Source organism: Antedon bifida, chromosome 3 (genome assembly GCF_963402885.1).
Source record: "Antedon bifida chromosome 3, ecAntBifi1.1, whole genome shotgun sequence".
Classification (NCBI taxonomy): Eukaryota; Metazoa; Echinodermata; class Crinoidea; order Comatulida; family Antedonidae; genus Antedon; species Antedon bifida.
The window spans coordinates 23,638,307-23,662,977 of NC_136228.1; the positions used below are offsets into that span (position 1 = coordinate 23,638,307).

The following is a 24,671-nucleotide window of genomic DNA, read 5'->3' on the forward strand; positions in this document are numbered from 1 at the left end:
TAGTGAACTATAGAGTCGCGTGCACGCGACTAATAACACACTCATGATGATGTTGTGTGTTGTTTGTACTATTGATGTGCAGAGCCATATATATATATGGCTCTGTTGATGTGACGTACGCGGCGCCCTCCACTCCATTGGAAAATCGTGGATTGTTTCTGCTGAAGAAACTTGAAGATGAGAGGCCTGTGTACGTAGGCACTCCAAGTTATAGTTGTTTTATATAGTTTATGTATGAGCGAGGAGGTTTAACACAACACAGAGAGGAATACAAAGATGTATGGTTCCCCCCAAAAACGCGATTTTATTTCTTTTACGGTTACAAAAGAAGATGATAAAACTATAAAAAGGCAATCATGTTGGAGGGTGAGTTTAGACCATGCTTAGACTTCATTTCGGTCCTGATGTAATACATTTCGGTCGCCATACCGCGTCTCTCTAGCCTAGCCTAGGTCTAGGCCTAGGCTAGGCTAGTCTAATTAGCCTAGGCCTGCAGTATATGTAGGTAGGCCTGTACTAGGCTTAGGCTAAATAGCCTCTCTCTAGTATACCAGGCCTAGCTGATGGCCAATAATAGGCCTAGGCCTATATCAATTAATTCCCTGATTGATATGATTGTTGCTTGGCAATGAATGATTCTGAATCAGAATGGAACATTCCAAACTCTCTTCCAAACACAAATGTCAATTTCCTAGTGCCCAACAAATTTCAGAACACTCATTACGGCCTAACATAGTCTAGTGGTTAGGCATACAGCAGTTCTGTTTGGGCTTACTTTCTGATCATTCAACATCTCATAAGAGGCCTAGCCTCTAGACTTAGATCTTGCAGGTCAAGCTTTAATTCGGTAACGGGACGATTCGGCCCGGGACGATTCGGCTCTGAGACGATTCGGCCCGGGACTATTCGGCCCGGGACGATTCGGCCCTGAGACGATTCGGCACACTTAAATTTATCGGCTTTGATGCATTTTATAATGCATAAAATAAGCTTTTTTCCCCCAAACTTTATTTTCAGAGAGACTATGGGGTAGTACTACTAGGGATAAAGATGCAATAAAGCAAACATTTTGAAAACATTGTCGAAAATGATCATTTTTTAGTCATGCGAACGATGTAAACAAGTTACGCCCTCTGTTGGCCGCTTGTCGAATGCACAAATAAACAAGGTTGTCGAAGTAATAAATTGAATATAAAATTACGTTGTTTTAGTAATTTATTATATATATTATATCAACATTGTCAATATCAATAAAATACGGATTGTTAAACACCTTTAAAAACTTGATAAATACCCAAAAAAATGAATATGAATTTGGTCTAAAGTGAGACGTTTCGGCCCACAAAGTGGGCCGAAACGTCTCACTATAAGTGGGCCGAATAGGCAGCTCTGGCTCTTGCTTACGGCCTAACACATAGTGTTTAGGCCTACTGAGTTATCGTACCAACACATTTCGATAGAGGCATGACTTAGATCTTGCAGGACAAACTTACCCCCTTTATGGGGCAGTTCCAGTCTTTGCATGCTGCATAATAATACTGGGCATTCTGTTTTACTGGAGAAAGAAGCCTAACATTGTGCTAGACATCGCCTTTTCTGATCTCAGAATTTGACCTCCGGCCTGACTACTTGAGTTGCCTGGCCGACTACATGTGCATGGTAAATTCTGTATCTGTGCTGAGGTTCATGTGGAGCTTACAGCCCAGTCAATCTTTGAGGCTTTGAGGCTACACTGCTTATCAGTTAGGCAGAAACAGCAGGCCACCCTCACATCGTCATATAGGCAAAAATGGAAATTAAGTGTTCCGAGAGCCATTTTAATTGCTAAAATCAGCCACAGGTTTTTAGTAGTCTGTGTTTGACACGGAAGTGCGAATATTTCGCGCGATAGAAAAAAGAAATAAATTTCATAATGTATACCCATATTTGCTGCACACATTGCTAAAAATGAACAATATAATTTAAAATAAAACCTTAGTTATTATTTTTAGAAACTTATAATTGTACTAACAGTACCAACAATAATAGTTATATAGTGAAAAGGAAATTAATTTACAACGATTTTCCTTACACAACCTAGGTATTTCTAAAAATATAAACAAACCAACGTATACGGCGATGAGCCAGGGAGTGTAAATTCACTTTGTTTCTTTTAAAGCTAAAATCGAAACATAATTTTTAAATAAATTTCTGAAAAGATAGAATTAATTGTTAATGTTGTTATTTTCTTTTTCCAAAATATAAAATTGGTGATATTTTTAAAACTGATTTTATTGTATCCTGAACATAGGCAATATTTTCGGCGATCGCGCGACATCATAGCAGCCTATCTATGCCTAAACAGCCTGTCTGTCGCATGTGCAACGATGGAGAGGTCGTTCCATTTACGGGCTCTACAGTCAATTTGCTGTGTTTTTGGCAAGAAGATCAAAACAAATGAAAGGTGCTGATCAGTAAAATCCATCACAAATCTGAATTATTTAAATTGTCCATCTTCCCTGCAAATGTCTGCAGCTATTGTCTTTTGGACAGTACAAAAAGAAATGACACGGTACAAAGTAAATTTTCTTTTTCTAAAAGCAGCAGAAACCGTACAGACCATCAAAAATTCAACCGTTTATGTTAACACATGGTTCAAGTTCAAACTTTCTTATTGATGAAGAGGCAGATCTTTTTTGTTGTAAATTGTGTTCAAACATTTTAAGTTTTGATCACTGTATAGCCCCCTGTGCTCACATTTATTGTACGTCCTGTTTAAATTATGTCTTCGCTGCTCTTCGTAAATCTACCTTTGATTGTATAATTTGTGATCAGAATGTTCATCATGATTCATCAGTATTTCTCCCAAAGAGTTCAACTAAGGCTTTACACGAGTCAATTGTACGGTGTAAGGCATGTAATCTGGCAATGAAATACGAATCTACACATATCCACACATGCTTGAACAATGCAGATAAGGTAGAAGACAACACTGTTGTAGATGCAGTTAAAATTCTAAAAGAATCATTAATTAAGAATGTTCACATTCCTCCTGCTATTTCCCAACTAAATGATAAATTGGTCATTACACGACTACGACAATGTGGCGGGAAACACTCATGGCAGCAAATGGGAGAGTAAGTAATACCATATTATTCATATATAATTAATATAATTACAATATAATATAGTTATAATTCATTCATAACACAAAGAAAATCCTAGGTTGGTTTTTGGTTAATTAAAATTAATAGATAAATAATTATTGTACATACAGTACAGTATTCCTAGTTGAGCTGGATGGCAATGAATAGTCTGTATAATATTTAAAGAAAATAATAATTTGTAACATACCTTAGAACACCAAATATTTGTAATCCATTTGTATGCACTTGTCAATTGAATGACCCACTATACGAACCCAGGAAGAGGTGCATCTTTTACTAATAAATTTTGACGCCGGCGGGAGTTCATCAAAAAACCTATGGTATGTCACATCAATAAACAATGGTGTGTCAATGCCCGTCACTTTACCACCCACCATAATTATCATGAACATGGTCACCATAAGGTAATCCACTTTTTTATGCAGGGGTATGATGCGGTGGGTCATACAATTGACAAGTGCATTAAATTCTTCTAAAAATTCTTCCAATAGATTATCTGGTAATCCAATCTATACACTAAACTTTTTAAACACGCCTGTTTTGCAGCCTAGGAAAGTTGAATTCATTTCCAATCCATCACTACTGTTGTTTATTCCAGTCGGCACAAAGGTTTGAAAGAGGTAGCTGTTGTTCACATCCCAGATATAAGGGCTTTGGTTTTTACCTTGATGAGTACCACCAGTAAGTTTATAATTTCATCTTCTCAATTATGTGCCTACATTTTATATGTCCCTGTCAAAAAAGAATAACAATGTTATTATATTTTACAGGCAAAATAAACTTCAAATATACATGGACAATGAGATGTTTGGCGGAAATCATGGTGGTAAAAGTAGAGATACAAATCGTAAGTGTTGCTGATCCCAATGTAGTCAGAAATGTTTTAGTCTTGATGTTTTATGCAAAGGACAGCATCTATAACTTTAAAACGCAAACATTACCAAGAGTGACGGAACAAGTTATGGAACTGAATGATCTAACAGTGGTAGTTTTGTTGTTTCATTATTTAAAAACATTGTATGTATTACAACAGAGTAACAATTACACATATATTTATCTATGAATGTTTAGTTTTAATAAATTTGAATTTTTTTTTCTTTCACAGAGAGTTTAATCTGCGAGTGTTTTGCTTCGGTGATTATGATTTTTTAACAAAAATCAACAGGATCAATGGACCAAACTGTATGTAGTAAATAAACATAATTAATATGAAAAAAACAATACATGTTTTTCTAACAAAAATATTGAGAATGTGAAATAATATTAATAGTAAATTATATTTGTTTTAGGCCGATGTTGTTGCCTATTTTGTAAAAAATCAAAAGAGGAACAGCAAACAAAGTATATTAATGGAGAGTGTAGGACACTGGAGTCATTGGCAGCAAACCTAAAAGCATTTGAGAACAATGGAGGGAAAAAGGACATTTCTAAGAATGTATTGGTCAGCGTAATACGAGAGCCTATGATTGATATTGAAATTGAGCAAGTAAGTAACCTTTATTTTGTACTCTAAATGCCAAGTAAATGTTTTAAAATTTTGTAAATATTTTTTTATAATTATCTTTATAGGTCTCTGTCACTACCCTCCACATCTCTTTAGGGATATTAAAAAAAACTGTATGAGAAGATGGAGAGCGAATGCCACAAAATGGATTTTGCTGTAGGAAAAAAGGCAAGTGGATGTACAACTGAAGGTTGGGAGTGGTCCAATGGTAGCATCTATGGACCAAACACTCCAGAAAAATGGTATCAATATAGTATCTTTCAATGGCAATCATGTGCACAAGGCACTAAAGGTATGCACATTAACTGTATGTAGAATTATGTATTCTAATTTTAATAAATAATAGTAGTAGGCCTCCTTATATACATGACCCTTATTTATATTATTATTACTACTATTATAATACTGTGTTATTTATTTTTATAAAAGTCTTATGTGATCTATGCAAGAATGTTTCTAAAGTGGTTGGTATAGAGGCAGATCTCTTGTCCATTTGTAAGGGATAACTGTTAATGACGAAAGCAGCAGAGATTGAAGTAAAGTACATCAACTTACTCTCTAAATACTTAGCAGTACACAACAGCATTAACCATTGCAGGGTGTAACAACCGGTGACATCCAATCAGTTGGTATGATTTTTCTTTATTTCAAACTACTATATATAAATAAGTTTTCTTTACGAGTTGTAAAATTATGGAATGAGAACAAATGTAATCAATATTTAAAATAATTTTATATTTATACAGATTTATGGGCGACTTTCATCAATAAAATGAAAGAATATCCCCTAAGCTCCACTTACTTGAGGATCATGTACTGCCATCAATACAGAAGTGGGGAGTTGAGTTGGGACTGCTAGGAGAGCAGGGAGGCGAGTCCATACATGCCTCAATCAACAGAAGGAAATGATAATTTTGGGGTATGCGCAATGAGAATACCAGAGCGATGTCCATTATGAAGGCGCATATCATGTCAATAGTCCCTGAAATAATTAAGGAGGTCGAATACCCAAAAAGACGAAAGCAGCTGAAATTTAAATAAAACATTAAACATTAATTAGTTAAAATCTCAGATCAATCTGTAAAATATAAAACAGTAACCTTTATTATATTGTCTGTCTGCTGGCTATACTATACTGTATTAATAATAGATACTACGTAACTTTCTAAGGCCTAGCCTCTTAGTAGGCTAGTATAATAATCGGCTAAGATGGTTTGCCTGAGTGTGGAAGACCCTTCTGGAGAGTAGGTGGTCTCCACAATTGCACACAGCTATCGGATTAGCATTGATAAACATATAGTAATTGGGGGAGTTCGCTCGACAAGGATACCGCCAGAGCCACAAAAGAGTTGTGGCCCTACTTTTCTGCTCCAGAAGAGGCAGTGGAACAAGTCGACATACAATGCACCATCTTGGGACACAAGTCTACCGTCTTCCTGACTGAGACAAAAACGGGCGATTGCAACCCATACTGAACCTTATGAGTCTAGACCGCAGAGACAGTCTCATCCATCCTGTTGGGGCTAAGACGAGGAGACTCAGCGGCTTCGATAGATCTGAAAGATGCATACTTTCACGTCCCTATCGCCGAGGCAGATCAATGAGTTTCAGAATCCACGACCAACTTTACCAATTCGTTGCATTGCCGTTTGGCCTCACGGCTCCTCGCATGTTTACATGCATGGTAAGAACGCTTACATGAACATAACAGTGTATGCCAACATGGCATAATATTGTTCATGTCCCAGAACAGACTGATGAGCAGTCTACGATACTGAACAGGCGGGTTTTATTATAAATCGGGAAAAGTCGTGCCTAGTGCCAACTCAATCCCTGTTATACCGTGGAGCACAGATAAATCTCGTGAATAGTGTCTGCAATGAGTGCAGTACGCAATCTAATCACTGCTCGTGCTCAGACGGCTTACGAATGGCTGGGAGTGCCAATTCAAAAATCAATGCTGGACATCCATAGAGGGCGGTGCAGTTGCTCCAAGGCAATACGGGCCTCCAGTGTCTGGACATCGGAGGAGGCGCGCCCACACTAACCTCCTAGAACTTTGGGCAGTCTAAAGGACTCTAAAGGCATTCTTGCCCCACATGTCCGATCGTCACATCCTAATTCATTCGGACAACACCCTAAGCAAGTTTGTGCCTTCCTGCATTACCTTTTTGAATCAGGTCTTCAGGTTCGCACCATTCAGGCTACAGATCCACCATCGGTTTCATTATCTCCTCATCCTTATAAACTGCATCGAAGCAGAGCCCCTGTTGAGCGAGGGTGCTCTTTTGAAAAGGATACCGTCAGAGCGTGGAATTTAAAAAAAAAATCCTACCCTAAATTGTTGAAATAATTCACAGTAATGATTATAAAACAAATAATTAATATTGTATATTCGTGTAATGGGGAAAAATGGATTTTTTTTTCAGTCGGCCTCCTAAAAATATGAATTGTCTTGAGGTAAAAATATAACCTTTCATCTCATAAACATTGATTTTATGTATGATATTAATTTACTATTATGAATACAAAGGTATCGGGAAATTACTGAAAAAATGACAATTCTGTGGGTATCAGTGGCTAGATACAAAATAAAATAAGCAACAAGGTGAATCAAAACAATAAAGTATTAAAACAGCCAGAAAATTTTGGGCAAAACTATCCCTTCATCAGTGATAAGTGATAATTTACTCTTATGTTTACATTTTTTCAATTAAAAATGGGATTGAGATTATTAGTAAATATTTTTCTTCTCTCAAGGTTTGGCGCAGAATGTCTCGACTTCAGAGGAATATAATCTCCTTCCTGTTAGCTATAGGTATAGTTTTATGTATATACATATTGTTACATAGAAAGGCATCAACGTCTGGTATGGAAAATGCAGTAAAAGCACCACCTTGGGATTATGGTGTAGGTGAAGATTATGTTCATTTTGAGAATGATGGCCAGGTTTGTTATTTTTTGTTCAAATGGAATTTGTTAATACACTATAGGAATAACTTCAATGCAATTAAAACTTGTTATGGTTATATTTACTAATAAAACAATTGCCTTTGTTTATAACTGTACTTGCCTATCTTATTACATTTTTTTAAAGCCTGGTAAAAAGGCTGACCAAAACAAAGAAGATATAGCAAATGTAAACCATCCAGATACAGTGAATGAGGTAATTGTTAATTTTGAATTGTTGTATTGTGCATTTCAATGTCTAACTAGATTTAATTCGTCACTATGACGAATTAGGAGTTATATGCATTTACTTAGATAAAGATAATTGATTTTTAAAAGATATATTGATTGATTGATTGATTTTGTCAGAATCTTTAATTATTTATAATATATGAAAGATAAATTTGCTTGAAACATACTCTTATTTTGACAATTTTAAGCGTGCGTACGCATGCGTTATATGTGCTACACACGTAAATGTATAACCATATGATGAAGTATGACCTGAAATGTATGAGTACCAAATTTGGTTTTGAATTACAAACGTGATTTAGTTACATCTAAATTTTTTATTGCTCACTGTGAAAAGATAATCACATCGATTCCTGTCTATAAGGAATATAAAAAAATTGACGTAGCTGGATGAAATTGATCTTAAGATAATTGACGGACAAAATAATGCTAAGGAAAGAATAAATAAATAATAAAGATTCTGACAAAATCAATAAGGTTATATGCATGATTGCATATAACCTAAAAAGTATGTTGAAGGAAAATCGTGTAGGCATAGATAGAAATGACAATAGGACCAATGTGATCAGGTCTAGGCTAGCCAAGGCTATTGGTAGATAGTGTCTAGTTTACCGAGCAAGAACATGCGTCTATCCATAGCCTACCTAACCTAACTGCAATGGTAGCCTAGTTATGATCTTAATTAATGAAAACTTTCCAACAGCTCACTGTGTGACTGTCAAATGTAATGTAGTGTTTGTGTAATGCTTCTCCGATGGTTTTGATGAAATCTTATTTTACTAAAGGAAACCTCCTGGGCGCTTTGTCTCTGCTGAGCTAAATTCTAGTTCTTTCATCGAGAAGAGATCCATCTGAAACTCTCAATATGTGTTCTAAATGGATCTATTTTTAAGATTTTTAAAACAGAGACCCCATATAGACCGGGCACCCGGAAGATTTATTCATGTGAAAAGATACAAAAGGTTTGATGATGTAGTTAGGTGCGTATTAGGGCGAGATGCAATATTCGACATTGCTGCCGGGTCACAGCCTGTACATGGGGCCTGTGGGGATCATAACATAGGGGGGTAAAAATGCATTTATTCATGTGAAGCGATACAAGAATAAACTTTTTTGGATATCATTCGCAGTGGCCTACTAATGATTACATCACCAATGACAGCAACTTTATCCTGTACATAAGCTCAGACAGCAGCCCTAAAGGTCCGCAGTTTCCCCTTATTCGTCTATATACTCGGCGCGTATGTCGTCTTATGGCGTTCAGCTGAGTTAGAAATACGTGATACGGACTCGACAATAAATACACAGTACAATGCTAAAACAATAAAGAGAGCAGTTGTTTCCTGTACCAAATCATCAAACATCAAACTCTTAGCAACTCGCCCAAAATGGGTTTATTCATGAAGTATGAATCATTTTTTTTTTTCACTTTATTCGGTACACTGCAGCTCAAATGCCCGAGGCTCCATTCGTGATCAACAATGTTGATAATACAAACACATTCAGATTTGTATTTTAGGGTAACATTTTGAACAATCAATATTATATCAAAATCATTATTTCGATCAAAATAATATAATTTTAAGAATATTTTTCAGATAAACTAAATAATTACACTCATAATGATCGACACCGGTACCGATTATTGTACATTATTATTATAACTCGATTTAAATATTGTTTTAATTACACACTAGACACTAGTGATATGTCTATATGAAAAAAGCAACGAAATCTAAATTTGCAACATTTTTTGACATAACATAACATAATAGTAAAGTAAATAATAGTTCAAATTCAACATAATCACTTAGAGAATTGGTAAGGTATGATTAGACTATCGATTGCACACTATTACTGTATTTTTAACTCAATTTAAATTTTAAAAAAAGGTAACCGTTTTCATGTGAATTAGACTGATAAAAACCAACAAAATACCTAATTTGCCAACATTTTAAACATCGTTACTTGTCCATAATGGATCGACTACTGTATCGATTACTGCACATTTTTTTACTTTAACTGAACCAAAGTCAAATTTTTAATTGTTACTGTACGAACATTAGACAGTGATATCTGATAAAAGGCAACATTAATAATACTGGACCAAATTATATATCGTTACTTATACACAATGCGACTACTGTATTGATTATTGCACATTATTTTACTAACTAACATAAGAAAGTGATATCTGATAAAACGCAACAAACTGAATCGAATTAAATATCGTTACTTATCCATAATGGATCGACTACTGTATTGATTACCGCACATTATTTTACTATAACTGCCCAAGTCAAATTTAAAATGGTTACTGTACTAACATTAGACAGTGATATCTGATAAAATGCAACATACTCAGGACCAAATTAAATATCGTTACACTTATCCATAATGGATCGACTACTGTATCGATTATTGCACATTATTTTACTATAACTGCCCTAGTCAAATTTAAAATTGTTACTGTACTAACATTAGACAGTGATATCTGATAAAATGCAACATACTCAGGACCAAATTAAATATCGTTACTTATCCATAATGGATCGACTACTGTATCGATTATTGCACATTATTTTACTATAACTGTCCAAGTCATTTAAATTGTTACTGTACTAACATTAGACAGTGATATCTGATAAAAGGCAACATTAATAATACTGGGCCAAAATAAATATCGTTACTTATCCACAATGGATCGACTACTGTATTGATTATTGCACATTATTTTTCTCTAACTGAACCCAGGTCGAATATTTTACATGCAGTGTAACTACCGACACACTGTAAAAGCACAATTGAGCAAAGACATCGAGGTTACTGGCTGTATGCATTAAATAACTGAATATTGTACATTCATCATATTCCATTACTAGCTGAACAAAATACACGATATAATAAAACTATTGGGCTATTGGATTTCTTTTTACATGATTTGTAACAGCGTCATTTATAAATTTGATTATATCACACTGTAATGATACTGGATTCTTCTTGCCAACTATCTATGGATAAAAAATAGTTCAGTATTTATATTTGATATATTATACAATATTTACTTCAAAACTGTCAAATGTTTTATGTAAACGATTAAAAACTATTAAATCAGCCGTAATGCATAATCTTTTGAGTTTCTCTATTTGTCATCATCACAGTCACTTTCACTGTCATCACTCCAAGGTTGGTCATCATCGATTTCAGCTTCAAAATCTATTATTTCAAGTTCTTCGTCATCACTTTCTTCCAATATTCCTGCATCAGTATCGTCAAGAACTGTGTTTGATTCAGCACTTTGTTCGAGTGTGGATCACTAGTCAACGTATCTGGTAGAGCATTTCCATCAAACCATTTAGGTACATACCTTCCATCACCATTATCAACCCATCCATAGTTTAGTGGGTGTAGGTTTTGTGTTGGCTGGGGAGTATGAGCGTGTCTCCACATAATAGATACATAATTTGCCCTCAACAGATGCTGGATGAGTGTGATTTCACATGGTGGCAATGACGAACACTTGATCTTCTTGACTTTCTCCTTTCCAGTTGTCATTTTGCGAAACGATTGGTACATGGCCTCATTAATACTGTTCATGCTTTTAAACCCATATATCTTGCATACATAGGCAGTGACTGCGGGTTTGTCCATCCTGTCACCACAAAGCGATCGCAATGCAGCAACATGTTTCTTGTCCTTCACTAAATATGTAAATGGGATTGACTTGCCTTTGCGGTAAAATGCCGAAGTGAAATCACACCCAGTGAGTGCGTGAAATGCAATGAGCGCCTCACTTAATCCCTCCTGCTTCTCTTCAAGATCTCTGGACACTGCTGACACATTAATCATACGTCGGTTGTTTGCCGACCCATAGTCCATTAGGATAGTACCTTGTCTTTTTTGCTGCAAGACCTATATTAGAACGACGAGGACATTTGTATCCGATGATCGGATCTTTAAGTTCCCGTCAGTTAGATAAGCGTGAAATGCTAGCAGCGTGTCAGCTTCTTCGTGGTCCCCTTGGAATGCTGTTGTCTACTATTAACTTCCCAACTAAGTTTACCTTGAGTCTGACTTTCCACCTCGCACTTTCCACCATACGATACATATAACGTCTTTCTCCCAACAATCTCTGCATAATGCTGGTTTGTTTTTTTTTCTCTTTTGTGGCGTTAACCACTATTTTATTCATTTCATTCTCAAATGATCAATACAATGATTTTACACTTCATCCAAATATATATTCCCTTGTTATTCTTTTCTGTTATTTTCTTGTACTTTCTTTTATCTTTAGTACGATTTGATCGAAACAACTCGGTCAAATATATATATATATATTTATATATAAATCAATGATGTTGCGTAGCACTGTGTAAATTATATATAAATCATACTGTAAATTATAGAAACAGTGCTCATATTCGGAACATGATCTCATAATCGCGTCGAGCATAGCTCATTGGCGAAAGTTCCGTATTTTTTTTAGTTGTATGAAAAAATGTCTCTGGCGGGATTCGAACCTGCAACCTCTCGCTTACAGGGCGAGTATCATACCACTAGACCACAGAGCCATGTATGGTATTATCACAGATTTTCACCCACCAGATACATTCTCTCATACAACAAACGCCCTCACAATCAGTGGAGGCTTAACAAGTCAGAATAAATTCCAACTTTAATTCGCAACGGTTTTTTAAATAATATTGTGTATATGTAAATCAATGATGTTGCGTAGCACTGTGTAAATTATATATAAATCATACTGTAAATTATAGAAACAGTGCTCATATTCGGAACATGATCTCATAATCGCGTCGAGCATAGCTCATTGGCGAAAGTTCCGTATTTTTTTTAGTTGTATGAAAAAATGTCTCTGGCGGGATTCGAACCTGCAACCTCTCGCTTACAGGGCGAGTATCATACCACTAGACCACAGAGCCATGTATGGTATTATCACAGATTTTCACCCACCAGATACATTCTCTCATACAACAAACGCCCTCACAATCAGTGGAGGCTTAACAAGTCAGAATAAATTCCAACTTTAATTCGCAACGGTTTTTTAAATAATATTGTGTATATGTAAATCAATGATGTTGCGTAGCACTGTGTAAATTATATATAAATCATACTGTAAATTATAGAAACAGTGCTCATATTCGGAACATGATCTCATAATCGCGTCGAGCATAGCTCATTGGCGAAAGTTCCGTATTTTTTTTAGTTGTATGAAAAAATGTCTCTGGCGGGATTCGAACCTGCAACCTCTCGCTTACAGGGCGAGTATCATACCACTAGACCACAGAGCCATGTATGGTATTATCACAGATTTTCACCCACCAGATACATTCTCTCATACAACAAACGCCCTCACAATCAGTGGAGGCTTAACAAGTCAGAATAAATTCCAACTTTAATTCGCAACGGTTTTTTAAATAATATTGTGTATATGTAAATCAATGATGTTGCGTAGCACTGTGTAAATTATATATAAATCATACTGTAAATTATAGAAACAGTGCTCATATTCGGAACATGATCTCATAATCGCGTCGAGCATAGCTCATTGGCGAAAGTTCCGTATTTTTTTTAGTTGTATGAATTTATGAATTTGAATTTATTCTGACTTGTTAAGCCTCCACTGATTGTGAGGGCGTTTGTTGTATGAGAGAATGTATCTGGTGGGTGAAAATCTGTGATAATACCATACATGGCTCTGTGGTCTAGTGGTATGATACTCGCCCTGTAAGCGAGAGGTTGCAGGTTCGAATCCCGCCAGAGACATTTTTTCATACAACTAAAAAAAATACGGAACTTTCGCCAATGAGCTATGCTCGACGCGATTATGAGATCATGTTCCGAATATGAGCACTGTTTCTATAATTTACAGTATGATTTATATATATTTATATATACTTTATACTTTTATATGTATTATCCACTTTTTTCATTATTTTCTTTTATTTTAACTATTCCTTTCTACAATAGGTCTATGTCTTTGTACAAAACACACAAGTGCATATATTCGAGTACATGATTGCACACATGCATACCCACGACAAAGGTATATAAATGAATAAATATTTACAATATATAAAATGCAATACAATTATTATTCTTAATTCTTTTTTTTTTTTTTTTTACAATAAGAACATAAATAAAAATATAAAATTCAAATAGTTATAGTAAGCTTTAAAAATTCTTTCCTTACTCTTGTGTTTTAGTTTTATGTCTCATGGTTATAATTGTTGCTTACTTATATGTTACGTTTCGTTTTGTTTTTAATATTTATTTCATTTATTTTCATTTTTTTAAAAATAATTCTATATAAAGATTTAACCACCTATTGTCATTGTACAGCGTTATATAAACCTCTGTAGAATATACCGTATTATAATAGTCGGTTAAGGTATAACCTATTATTTTTTTCTGCCAAAAAGAGGCGAGAAAGTGAACCATAATTCCATTTCTTTACTTTTTTCAAAATGTGTGCTTTATAGATACAGAAGCATCCAAGAGAGAACATGTGGTCAACATATCTGTTTCCGGTACCGAGTACAATATTTTGAAAGTTTGCCTCAATTCCAAACTTATATGTGGTATAAACATTAATGTATTTCCATAAATCATTTGCTTCAGTACATTGGTAAAAGAAGTGTTTATCATCTTCTATTACATTGCATTGCAGGCAAGTGTCTGAATGCTGGTTTGTTATCTCACGTAGAATGTACTGGGCAAATGCGTCTTTATAAATTCCCCATTTTTTAGCAGCTCCGTACCTTTCTTGTGTTGTTGTTGCACCGCCCCGGTTATTGTGAACGTGGACCCGGTATCTTCCGCTCCTCTCTTATGCCTTTCAACATCTTTTATAGATGGAGTAACATACTTGTCTAGAAGTAGATGAACAGAATTTCCAGCAGCTGAGCATACCTTGATCATGATATCTGTAACTATTTTGCCATAATGTGGATGAATTGTGTCGCGCCAAAATTTCATGAAGTACAAGTCCACCATCGAAAAGTGTTTCGTCGATCACCGGATCTGGGATGTCATTCTGATTTGGTATTTGCGACTCTAAAATCTTGGTAAGCGTTGCCTTCTCTGTTTTTGTCGGAGTACCATCAGTATGTGCGATTGAAAGCGGTATATCAGTGATAGGGAAGCACAGGACCTGGTGTAAATCAATGGTAGTCATTGAAAGTAAATAACCAAATGCATCACGAACACCCTCAGCAGCTTAAAGAGCCTTTTTGTCTTTAGATGATTTGATCTTCATGTTTGTTTCGAACCTTTACATGCTTGACCGTCTTCAATAATCTTGTGTCGTCTGCTACACACTCCTTGTGAAATACATGCCTCAGCTTTGCTCCTCGCTGCAGTGTATCGAGTAGATACGAACGGGTATCCGCGGATTAGCAGACCAATTTGGTTGGTGCTTCAACGGCAAACGGATTACATGTGTTGTGTAGCATGTCTAGTAGATTATTTACATCGCGGTTATCCCGTTCAATCCTCCGCTTACGTAACTGGTTAGCTGGGGTTTCACCAGGCTGGATGCCACACATATCCTTCATCTTAGATACAGCCGTACTACGTTGAGTAAGACAAACACATTGAATTCGAACTATTATTTACTTTACTATTATGTTATGTTATGTTAAAAAATGTTGCAAATTTAGATTTCGTTGCCTTTTTTCATATAGACATATCACTAAACAATATTTAAATCGAGTTATAATAATAATGTACAATAATCGGTACCGGTGTCGATCATTATGAGTGTAATTATTTAGTTTATCTGAAAAATATTTTTAAAATTATATTATTTTGATCGAAATAATGATTTTGATATAATATTGATTGTTCAAAATGTTACCCTAAAATACAAATCTGCTATTGGTTATTTTAAAGTGTTTTTGTTGGTGTTATTTATTATTCCAAAATAAAGATATATTTCAATTATAAAATAAAAGTCACTCGTTATCGTGAATGTGTTTGTATTATCAACATTTTTGATCACGAATGGAGCCTCGGGCATTTGAGTTGCTGTGTACCGGTGAAAAAAAAAGTGAAAAAAACATTCATACTTCATGGATAAACCCATTTTGGGCGAGTTCCTAAGAGTTTGATGTTTGATGATTTGGTACAGGAAACAACTGCTCTCTTTATTGTTTTAGCATTGTACTGTGTATTTATTGTCAGTCCGTATCACGTATTTCTAACTCAGCTGAACGCCATAAGACGACATACGCGCCGAGTATATAGCCGAATAGGGGGAAATTGCGGACCTTTAGGGCTGCTGTCTGAGCTTATGTACAGGATAAAGTTGCTGTCATTGGTGTTTTTGTCAACCCCAATATGTACTTCTGCCATTAAAAAAAGATTCAACCTTGTATCGCTTCACATGAATAAACCCATTTGGGCGTGGCCCTAAAATGTTGCTGTTTGGCGCCCCGTACAGGATAAAGTTGCTGTCATTGGTGATGTAATCATTAGTAGCCCACTGCGAATGATATCCAAAAAAGTTTATCCTTGTATCGCTTCACATGAATAAATGCATTTTTACCCCCCCTATGTTATGATTCCCACAGGCCCCATGTACAGGCTGTGACCCGGCAGCAATGTCAAATATTGCATCTCGCCCTAATACGCACCTAACTACATCATCAAACCTTTTGTATCTTTTCACATGAATAAATCTTCCGGGCGCCCGGTCTAATATATTATTGTATTCTTTAAAGCCTGTTTTCCTGTCGATCGTTGAGATGCGTTAAGGTGCGTTGAGTTGACAGATTTGACAGGAAAATGGGGTAAAAATTAACGTTAAAAACCGTTAAAATCTTCAATCGCTTTGTCGACACTATAAACTAGTTTGACAAAAAAGCGTGATGTGGCCAAATATAGTTGTGCTATGCCCAAATATGGTATTGATATGCCCAAATATGGTAGTGATATGACATCATCATGTCCATTATATGAGCACATCACATTTTTTTGTCACATAAAGTTTGATACACATTATCAAACTAGTTTGACAAAAAAATGTGATGTGCCTATAGCGATATGACATCATCATCATGACTACCTATTACTGCTTTATCTATGTTCACTTTAATATCTTTTTTCTACTTTGTATATTCATTCATTATTATCTAAATAAATATTATCTGAATGAATGAATGAAATCATGTTAGACAGAGATTATAGGGCTTGGTTTGACAAGTGACATTTTTTTATAGGTTGATCAAGATAATAATGTCGATGAACCAGTGATTCATCAACCTGGTGGAGATGATGATGAAGATGATGGAGAAGATGAGAAGCAGAATGTTGAGAACCATGAAATTCCAATCAAATATCAACCAAAATATGGTAAGCTACTAAAATAACCATGTGTAATTCAACAACAGGAAACATTTTAAGGGAATTCCTAGAGAAGCGCTTATATTATAATATAATGTGTGAGGTTTTACTGCATTAAAGACTCTACTCGCTCGGTTGATTGAATATCACAGTTGTTATTCAGTAATACGGTATAATACACAATATAATACAAATTCAGGAATTATACAGGATATTACGGTAATAAAGAAACAGGAGCAGAGGATGAATGATGCTGTAAGTGAGGTGTGGCTGTAAGTGAGGTGTGGCTGTAGACGTGCTTCTGAGGAAGTGTCTGTAAGGTGTGTCTGGGCTCTTCTGAAACTTGAAGGTATATCGCCTTCTGTTCATTAGCATATGTCATTACATCATCTCAGAGCTTAACCATTGTTCCTAAGTTTATCCAGGTACTTTTTGGAGGGAGTGATTAATTGTATCTGGGGGGTTACAATGACGAATTGACCCTGTCAATCTCTGCTTAAAAAGTGACAATCTCTAATAGTTTTACGATGGAAAAGATCATAGGTCAAATAGGTCAACTGTTTTCTTATTATTATGCCTAATGGACATTAAAACATCTGGACAATTTCTTTTCTGGACCTTTCTGGGGCAAAGTTGTGAACTCAATTGAATTGTGATACAAAGGTTGATTCTTCAGTTATAAATCTATATCATTACATTACAATATGGATATGGGCATAGAAAATTAAGCAACCTGTTTTCTTTTAGTGACAATAATAAAGAGAAATGGTAACTGGCAATTGTACCATGAAAAAATTGATGAATTTGGTCCAAATTTTAAACAAAGTGGATTTTATGTTATGAATTTTAAAAATTAGATTTTTATCTCATTCATCATAATTATTCATTAATAAATTTATCTTGCATTTTTTGATTTCTTCCAATTTTCAGTATGTTGCTTGAAAAATCTTCTGTCATTACCCTACCAATTTATTCGTCAAGGTGATCAACTAAAATCTAATTTTTATTTTTTATTTAGGCCCTCAAAATAAAAAGCAAGAAGCAGTACTAGCAGCCTTCCAACATGCATGGAAGGCATACAAAGCCTATGCTTGGGGACATGATGAACTCAAGCCAGTCTCAAAGTCTTGGAATGAATGGTTTAACCTAGGCTTGACATTAATTGACTCCTTAGATACAATGATTCTTTTAGGCTTAAAAAAAGGTAATTCAACAATCTTTAACTAAACTTTTATTCTTTTAGCCGATTAGAATTATAATGAAAAGTAGTAGTTGTATCCCCTGCAGAGTATAATGAATAAAATGTAGGATTTTCAAGCCTGTGTCCTAATTTTTTGCAGAAAAAAGTAAAGCATCATCTTGCAATTTTATAAAACCTTGTGCTATTGCCTCTTGTCAATCAATACTTATTATATAAAATTTAAAATATAGTATATTATTATTATGAGTATTTAAAGATGTATTGTCCCTTGAAACACAAAAAATGAAGGACAAAATATTCTAAATTTAAATTGGCCATATCAAAGTAATATTAAAGTTATTCACTTTAAGTCGAAAATTCGAGCCAAAAACAACAAGTTTACGTAATTAACAGGTAAATTAATTTGATTACATTTTGTCTGGAAAATCCTCGCGATCGATAGTAAACAAAGATTTCAAACCACGAGTATGCATATGCATGATGCTAATTAGGATTGTTTACAACTCGTCATGGTTGAGAAGGTGTTTTCGGACAGATCGCGAGGAAGTTTAATGATTATGCATACAGAGTAGCCAAACAAGCGCGTTGCATTATGAGATGTTTTAATCGAAAACTTTGACTGAAAGTCAAAGTTATTTTTTTAACAAAAAACGTCTGTATTTCAGTTAAATGATTTTTTTTTAAACTAATTTTTGGTGAAAGTTAATAACTATTATGATATTTCAAAATGACACACTTTTTTTTGAAATATTTTATTTTTAATTTTTGTTGGAATTAGTCAAAGGGACAATACATCTTTAAAAACAAAACAAGTTTTTCATTGAAAATTTTACTTTACAGAGTTTTTAGAGGCAAGAGATTGGGTTGCTAATGATATGAATATTAAGCCACGTAAGGATGTGAATTTATTTGAAACTACAATACGAGTTTTAGGAGGATTATTATCAGCTTATCATTTATCTGATGAACCTGTATTTTTGGAAAAAGCGGTAAGATAAACAATATTTTACATCATTAAAAGATATTGTCTCTTTATACAGTGTCTTATAATATGAACACCATTGTGATACTTGACTTTGTTTTCCAGTGAAACATATTTTTCCAAACCTAGAGGCTGAGTTGGGCCTTTTGATTTTGCTTATGACTGAGTTATGTCACTGTAATTTTACCTCTGATGTTGTTGAAATTAACCGACCACATGGGCCGCCTTTTAAATGGTATCCTTCAACATTTAAATCAAGATGGAAATAGCGTTTGTAATTACAATATGTGTTAAAGTCAATTTAGTCATAATCTTTCAACTCTTTGAATTCAAACAAATGAAAACAATCTTTTGAAAATTTCTCTTTTATTCTCTCATGAACACTTATTATTTAATTACCATACATTTCTTACACATGATTTAATGAATATTTTTTGATGAAAATAGATTTTTTTTGTCCAACTAAAGTGTAGGTAATTAAAATTTAGATTGTGGATCTACAGTATAATGTTTTTTTGGGCAGTGTGAACAACTTCACTGTACTTTTTAGGGTATCTAATTTATTTTTAAACAGATATTACTTGGCAATGAATTATTACCCTGTTTTGGAAGCAAGTCTAGTATACCATATGCAGATGTGAACTTATTGACTGGAGTTGCCAAGGCGCCTAAGTGGGGTCCAGACAGCACAGTATCTGAGGTGACTACCATTCAGTTGGAATTTAGAGACTTAAGTTTTACAACTGGAGATATGAGGTATAAAGAGGCTGTAGATAAAGTCAGTACACATATTCATAATCTTCCAAAAGCTAATGGTCTTGTACCGATCTTCATCAATGCAAACAATGGACAGTTTCGTGCTCGCTCTACCGTTACTTTTGGTGCCCGAGGCGATAGTTATTATGAATATTTGCTAAAGCAGTGGATTCAGACAAGTAAAAGTGAAACAATGTAAGTAGGACTATTAACCTATTATTATATAGTATTGAAAAATTATTATTTTGTATAAAGATTTAAATGCTCTAATCTTGTTTTAAAACACAATTACAGTGTACAATTTGGTAGTATTTTCATACAACAAATGACGTAGAAATGACGATGCACTACAAAGTATCCCCTCCCCTATTATAACATAACACAATCAACTTTCCCTATCTTATTATAAAATTGAGTGAAATATAATCAATTGGTTTACATCGTAATTATATACCTTTTAAAAAAAATGTTTTTCTTACCTAATTTCTTTTTGTTTGATACAGGTCTACTGATAGCTAAGTTACACCTCAATATATTTGAATACAAACTGTTTTTGTGCTGATTTGTGTATTCAAATATTGTACAATGAAGAACATTGTTTTTTATTGACACAAAATAAATATTAGTATACATACTAAATTATAAATAGTAATTCAGTACTGTAATACATAAAAACGTAGACCTACAATGTTTCAAGCAGTTAAGTTTTTTTTTTCAGTTTCAATTTCTTTTATTTCGGTATTGTTATATCCATATCAGTACAAAAAGAAACTGAAACAACATCAAGTTTTGTTTGACTGTATAGATCGGCACTGCTATCTGCCAAGAACTGTTTTTCTTGGTTGTGTGAGATTTTGTTTAGTACATGCGGTTGTATCTCAACACATTTCCGAAATCCTTTCTTGTGCTTTATTAATACATCTAGCTTGATTTCGCATAAATCTTATTATGAAGTGTTATATTAAACAGGGGTGGGAAGGGTAGGGTTAATTGTGATTGAAATTCAACAATGGTGGTGTAACTTACCCAACTGAACGTTGAAAAATGACTGATTGGCGAATGTGTCTCTCCTGCCGGTGGGAACAGCAGTTTACAAAAGAAAGTAATACCATGTGGAATAGTGTATGTAGTAGTTGTATGTGTTTGTGTGTTATTGTAAAATGTATGTTATTGAATGAAAATTAAAACCGTTTAAAAACAAAAACTTTACATGGAACTACATGTATACAAACAGTGATATTCACCCACTAATGAGTTTTACAAACAAACCTTTTTTCTCTTACTCAAATTATAATATAGATTTAAACGGTACAAAGTACAAAGGTACTGTAATACGTAGTAATCCCTTTTTTGGGACGGTTCTATTACGAGGACACCTGTTAAGGACACATTCCTGTGAAGTGAATAAACACTAAAGCCAATCCATATTAGGAGACACTTTCTTGGTTTCCAAATGTTTCCCTTCAATAGAGGTTCTATTCTACTTTTTTTTGACTGATAATAAAACTAAAACTGTTGAAAAATAATGTAATATTGCATTGCATAATTCATATCGACTTGGTAACACAATATATAATATATATATTAATAAATTGTTTCTACAGTCAACAGTTATACTTATTGTTCTTTTATTCTTAGGTTTCTTGATGACTATTTAAATGCTATGAATGGAGCCAAAGAAAAATTAGTACGAACATCAGAACCAAGCAAATTAACTTTTATTGGAGAACTACTGAGTGGAGAAAGATTTTCTGCGAAAATGGTGATTACTTTTTTATTAAAATTGTATTATTAGAACCTTCACTTTTTATGATTTGGGGTCATATAGGGACTTGATTTGCATGTCCACTTTGTTGACTGATACATTATGTGATTTGTATGATATGCATATACATGCGCAAGCCGACTGGCACATCAACTTTCAAATTTTAGAACTTTTCCAGTGGCATTGCCAACATGAATGTCCACTTCAATTGAAATGTTCATATACCTGTGGAAAGTCCCTCAGTAACAGTCTATAAAACAGTTTTTGACTAGGGAAGTCCATCTCTTCTTGTGGTTCTTCACTTTTTTGTCTTATCTTGGTTGGTGGATTTTTAACATGTTTCCTGTTGTTTATCATGACTTGCTTTATCTAGGATCACTTAGCTTGTTTTTTACCTGGAACGTTAGCTCTCGGCTACAAAAATGGTCTTGATGAATGGCATCTACAGATGGCTAAAGACCTTATCCATACATGCTATCAAACATATGCACGTACAGCAACCAAACTAAGCCCAGAAATTTCACATTTTAATATGGTTCCTGGAACAAAAGGAGATGATATAATTATTAAGGTTTGTAACAACTTTTTTTTTTTAGAATCGATTGATGGTTTTTTGTTGGGCATTGTGGGCAAATCTAATTGGGTTCATGATAAATTATAGCTTTATTGCCGTTTAAAGAATAAATTGGTTAGTATAGTCGCAGTAGACAAAGACTAAGTACACACATCAGGTATACATTCCTTTTATTCAAGCAGGTTTAAAAGTTACCACTGCTTGTACTGGTCAGCTGGCTTAAAAAACCACTGCTTTTATTGGATTTCTATATCTGTTGAATTTCATTTCAATATTTGTTTTCTTGTTTTAACAGCCTGCTGATGCACACAACCTTTTGAGACCGGAGACTGTCGAAAGTCTGCTATATATGTATCGAATTACAGGTGATGAAATTTACCGAAAATGGGGATGGGAGATCTTTCAAGCTTTTGAAAAGCATACAAAACTACCCCATGGCTATTCATCAATAGGGAATGTTCAGAATGTGAAAGATCCAGGAATTCGCGACAAAATGGAAAGCTTCTTTTTAGGAGAAACCTTAAAATACTTCTTCTTATTATTTAGTGACGATGAGAACTTGATTTCTTTTGATAAGTATGTATTTAATACGGAAGCTCATCCTTTACCAATTCGTGATTCACAAGGAAAAATTGTGCAATAATTCATCTAAATAAATAGAATATAGATAGGTATATGTTTTGTGCGCAGATTATTTATTATCAACACAAATCATTTTTTTTTCAATTCTCTTTTTCACAAATTATCATTATAATTTTTTTTGCCAAACAAAAACATGGACAGAACAATGTAAAACAATGAGGCAGCTAAATGTCATTTCCTAATTTTAGTTCCACCTCCCAAAATGTGCACTTGATGTTGAGCCTACCTACCACTACCGTGATTGTTAGTGTAAGAAGAGTGAAATTTCTGGCCTACTGTTTGTAGTTCATTTTCTCACCTCGGCCCTAACAAATAACACGGATGTAAACTGCTTAAGTTTGGAAAACAAACATTACCAATATACGAAAAAAATGTTTAAAATTAAAATTAAATGAAATTAAAGGAAATACATGATTGTATAAAAGTAAAATAATATACTGTACCTGTAGTGATTTGTAAAAAAAAAATTATAAAATAATAGTTTTCAATTCTCCATACATTACAAAATATTGCAAAACATTTTCCTAGGAAACCAGAATATTTTATTTAAACAAATAATTTAAAAAATATCAGTATATGGAACATAATCAACCAAAATATGGTAAGCTACTAAAATAACCATGTGTAATTCAACAACAGGAAACATCTTCTGTAAAATAACAAGGAATTATAAGGTATTTTGATGAATTTTTGTAATGAATTTTATACAGTTATATGTGTAATATATAATAGTGTACAAAATAGTTTGTGATAATTTTCAAGTGATTGTATATTTTTAACATAAATTATTATCAAGAATAAATGCAATAAGGCCATGTAAAAAAAAGTTGTTCATCTCATCCCTACATCTGAATTCCCCCTACTCCTGAAAGTTTTGGAAATAGCGAAAGTCAAATTTCAAAGCTATTTATATATATCTTTTGTAAGTTGTAGTAATTTACAAGCATTTGAATAAAGTAAAACAAGGAATATACCGGCACACATACCTCATTATGTCCCTTGCATTCATTCCATGGTGCCTTTAAATAGATGATCAACTCAACACTTTTTTTTACGTCGACCTAACAGTTAAAAATTCCTAGACTGCACACCAGTGGGTCCACTCCCTATTGTAGCTATTCTGTAACATTGGACATAGAATGCCCTTTTCCAATAGAGCTTTTCAATTTTGGAGCCATGTGAATTTTTTTAATACAGTATTTTAATACTATTTTTAAAAGAAATTGTTGTATTACGTATAAGAACAATAAAAAAAAACAACAATTTACCATAAAAATTGCATGACCGTAATTGATAGTTAAGTATGAAAAAAAGGTGTAGTTCACCTTTTTTTAAAGTAATAGATCTTTCTATGATTAAATAAAAGTTTGTTTTTTTTTTCGAAAACAGTATAATGTGATACCTGGTCTTTCGAAAATGTATTTCTACTTATAATGTGTTTATTTTTCCTTTCTTGGTTCATCCCACTTTATTTCATCATTTATTACATTTCTTTACAAGACATTGTACATAATAATTATAAAATTAAAAGTGTATG

The 24,671-nt window shown here is 34.0% G+C and overlaps 1 protein-coding gene, 1 long non-coding RNA gene and 4 other non-coding genes across 7 annotated transcripts; 3 read left to right on the plus strand and 3 right to left on the minus strand.

The window, feature by feature from the left end:
• The first annotated feature begins 181 nt into the window (after positions 1-181).
• On the plus strand, positions 182-23,162 carry LOC144838034 (endoplasmic reticulum mannosyl-oligosaccharide 1,2-alpha-mannosidase-like). Its single transcript, XM_078693386.1, has 10 exons — positions 182-366; positions 7,411-7,599; positions 7,748-7,816; positions 17,091-17,223; positions 18,233-18,418; positions 19,256-19,404; positions 19,972-20,348; positions 21,792-21,915; positions 22,292-22,489; positions 22,788-23,162. The coding sequence occupies exons 1-10, from the start codon at positions 277-279 to the stop codon at positions 23,133-23,135; spliced, it is 1,863 nt and encodes a 620-aa protein (XP_078549512.1). The 5' UTR covers positions 182-276; the 3' UTR covers positions 23,136-23,162.
• On the plus strand, positions 3,933-5,531 carry LOC144838642 (uncharacterized). 2 transcript variants are annotated; one of them, XR_013611681.1, is made up of 6 exons: positions 3,933-3,993; positions 4,252-4,328; positions 4,436-4,632; positions 4,716-4,942; positions 5,080-5,279; positions 5,397-5,531. It is a non-coding gene; the product is annotated as an uncharacterized LOC144838642 (long non-coding RNA). The 2 variants fall into 2 exon arrangements; XR_013611680.1 differs by having other exon boundaries at positions 5,080-5,531.
• Trnat-ugu (transfer RNA threonine (anticodon UGU)) lies at positions 12,351-12,422 on the minus strand. The gene has a single exon. It is a non-coding gene; the product is annotated as a tRNA-Thr (tRNA).
• Positions 12,720-12,791, minus strand: Trnat-ugu (transfer RNA threonine (anticodon UGU)). The gene has a single exon. It is a non-coding gene; the product is annotated as a tRNA-Thr (tRNA).
• Trnat-ugu (transfer RNA threonine (anticodon UGU)) lies at positions 13,089-13,160 on the minus strand. The gene has a single exon. It is a non-coding gene; the product is annotated as a tRNA-Thr (tRNA).
• Positions 13,564-13,635, plus strand: Trnat-ugu (transfer RNA threonine (anticodon UGU)). The gene has a single exon. It is a non-coding gene; the product is annotated as a tRNA-Thr (tRNA).
• Positions 23,163-24,671: the final 1,509 nt, after the last annotated feature.

What these genes read in the sequence shown, in the direction of transcription:
- LOC144838034 (XM_078693386.1), top strand. Translation starts at nt 277, where the DNA reads ATGTATGGTTCCCCCCAAAAACGCGATTTTATTTCTTTTACGGTTACA. An exon ending in CAAATATCAACCAAAATATG is followed by an intron (nt 17,224 to 18,232) that starts GTAAGCTACTAA and finishes TTTTTTATTTAG; the next exon opens with GCCCTCAAAATAAAAAGCAA. An exon ending in GAGATGATATAATTATTAAG is followed by an intron (nt 22,490 to 22,787) that starts GTTTGTAACAAC and finishes TTGTTTTAACAG; the next exon opens with CCTGCTGATGCACACAACCT.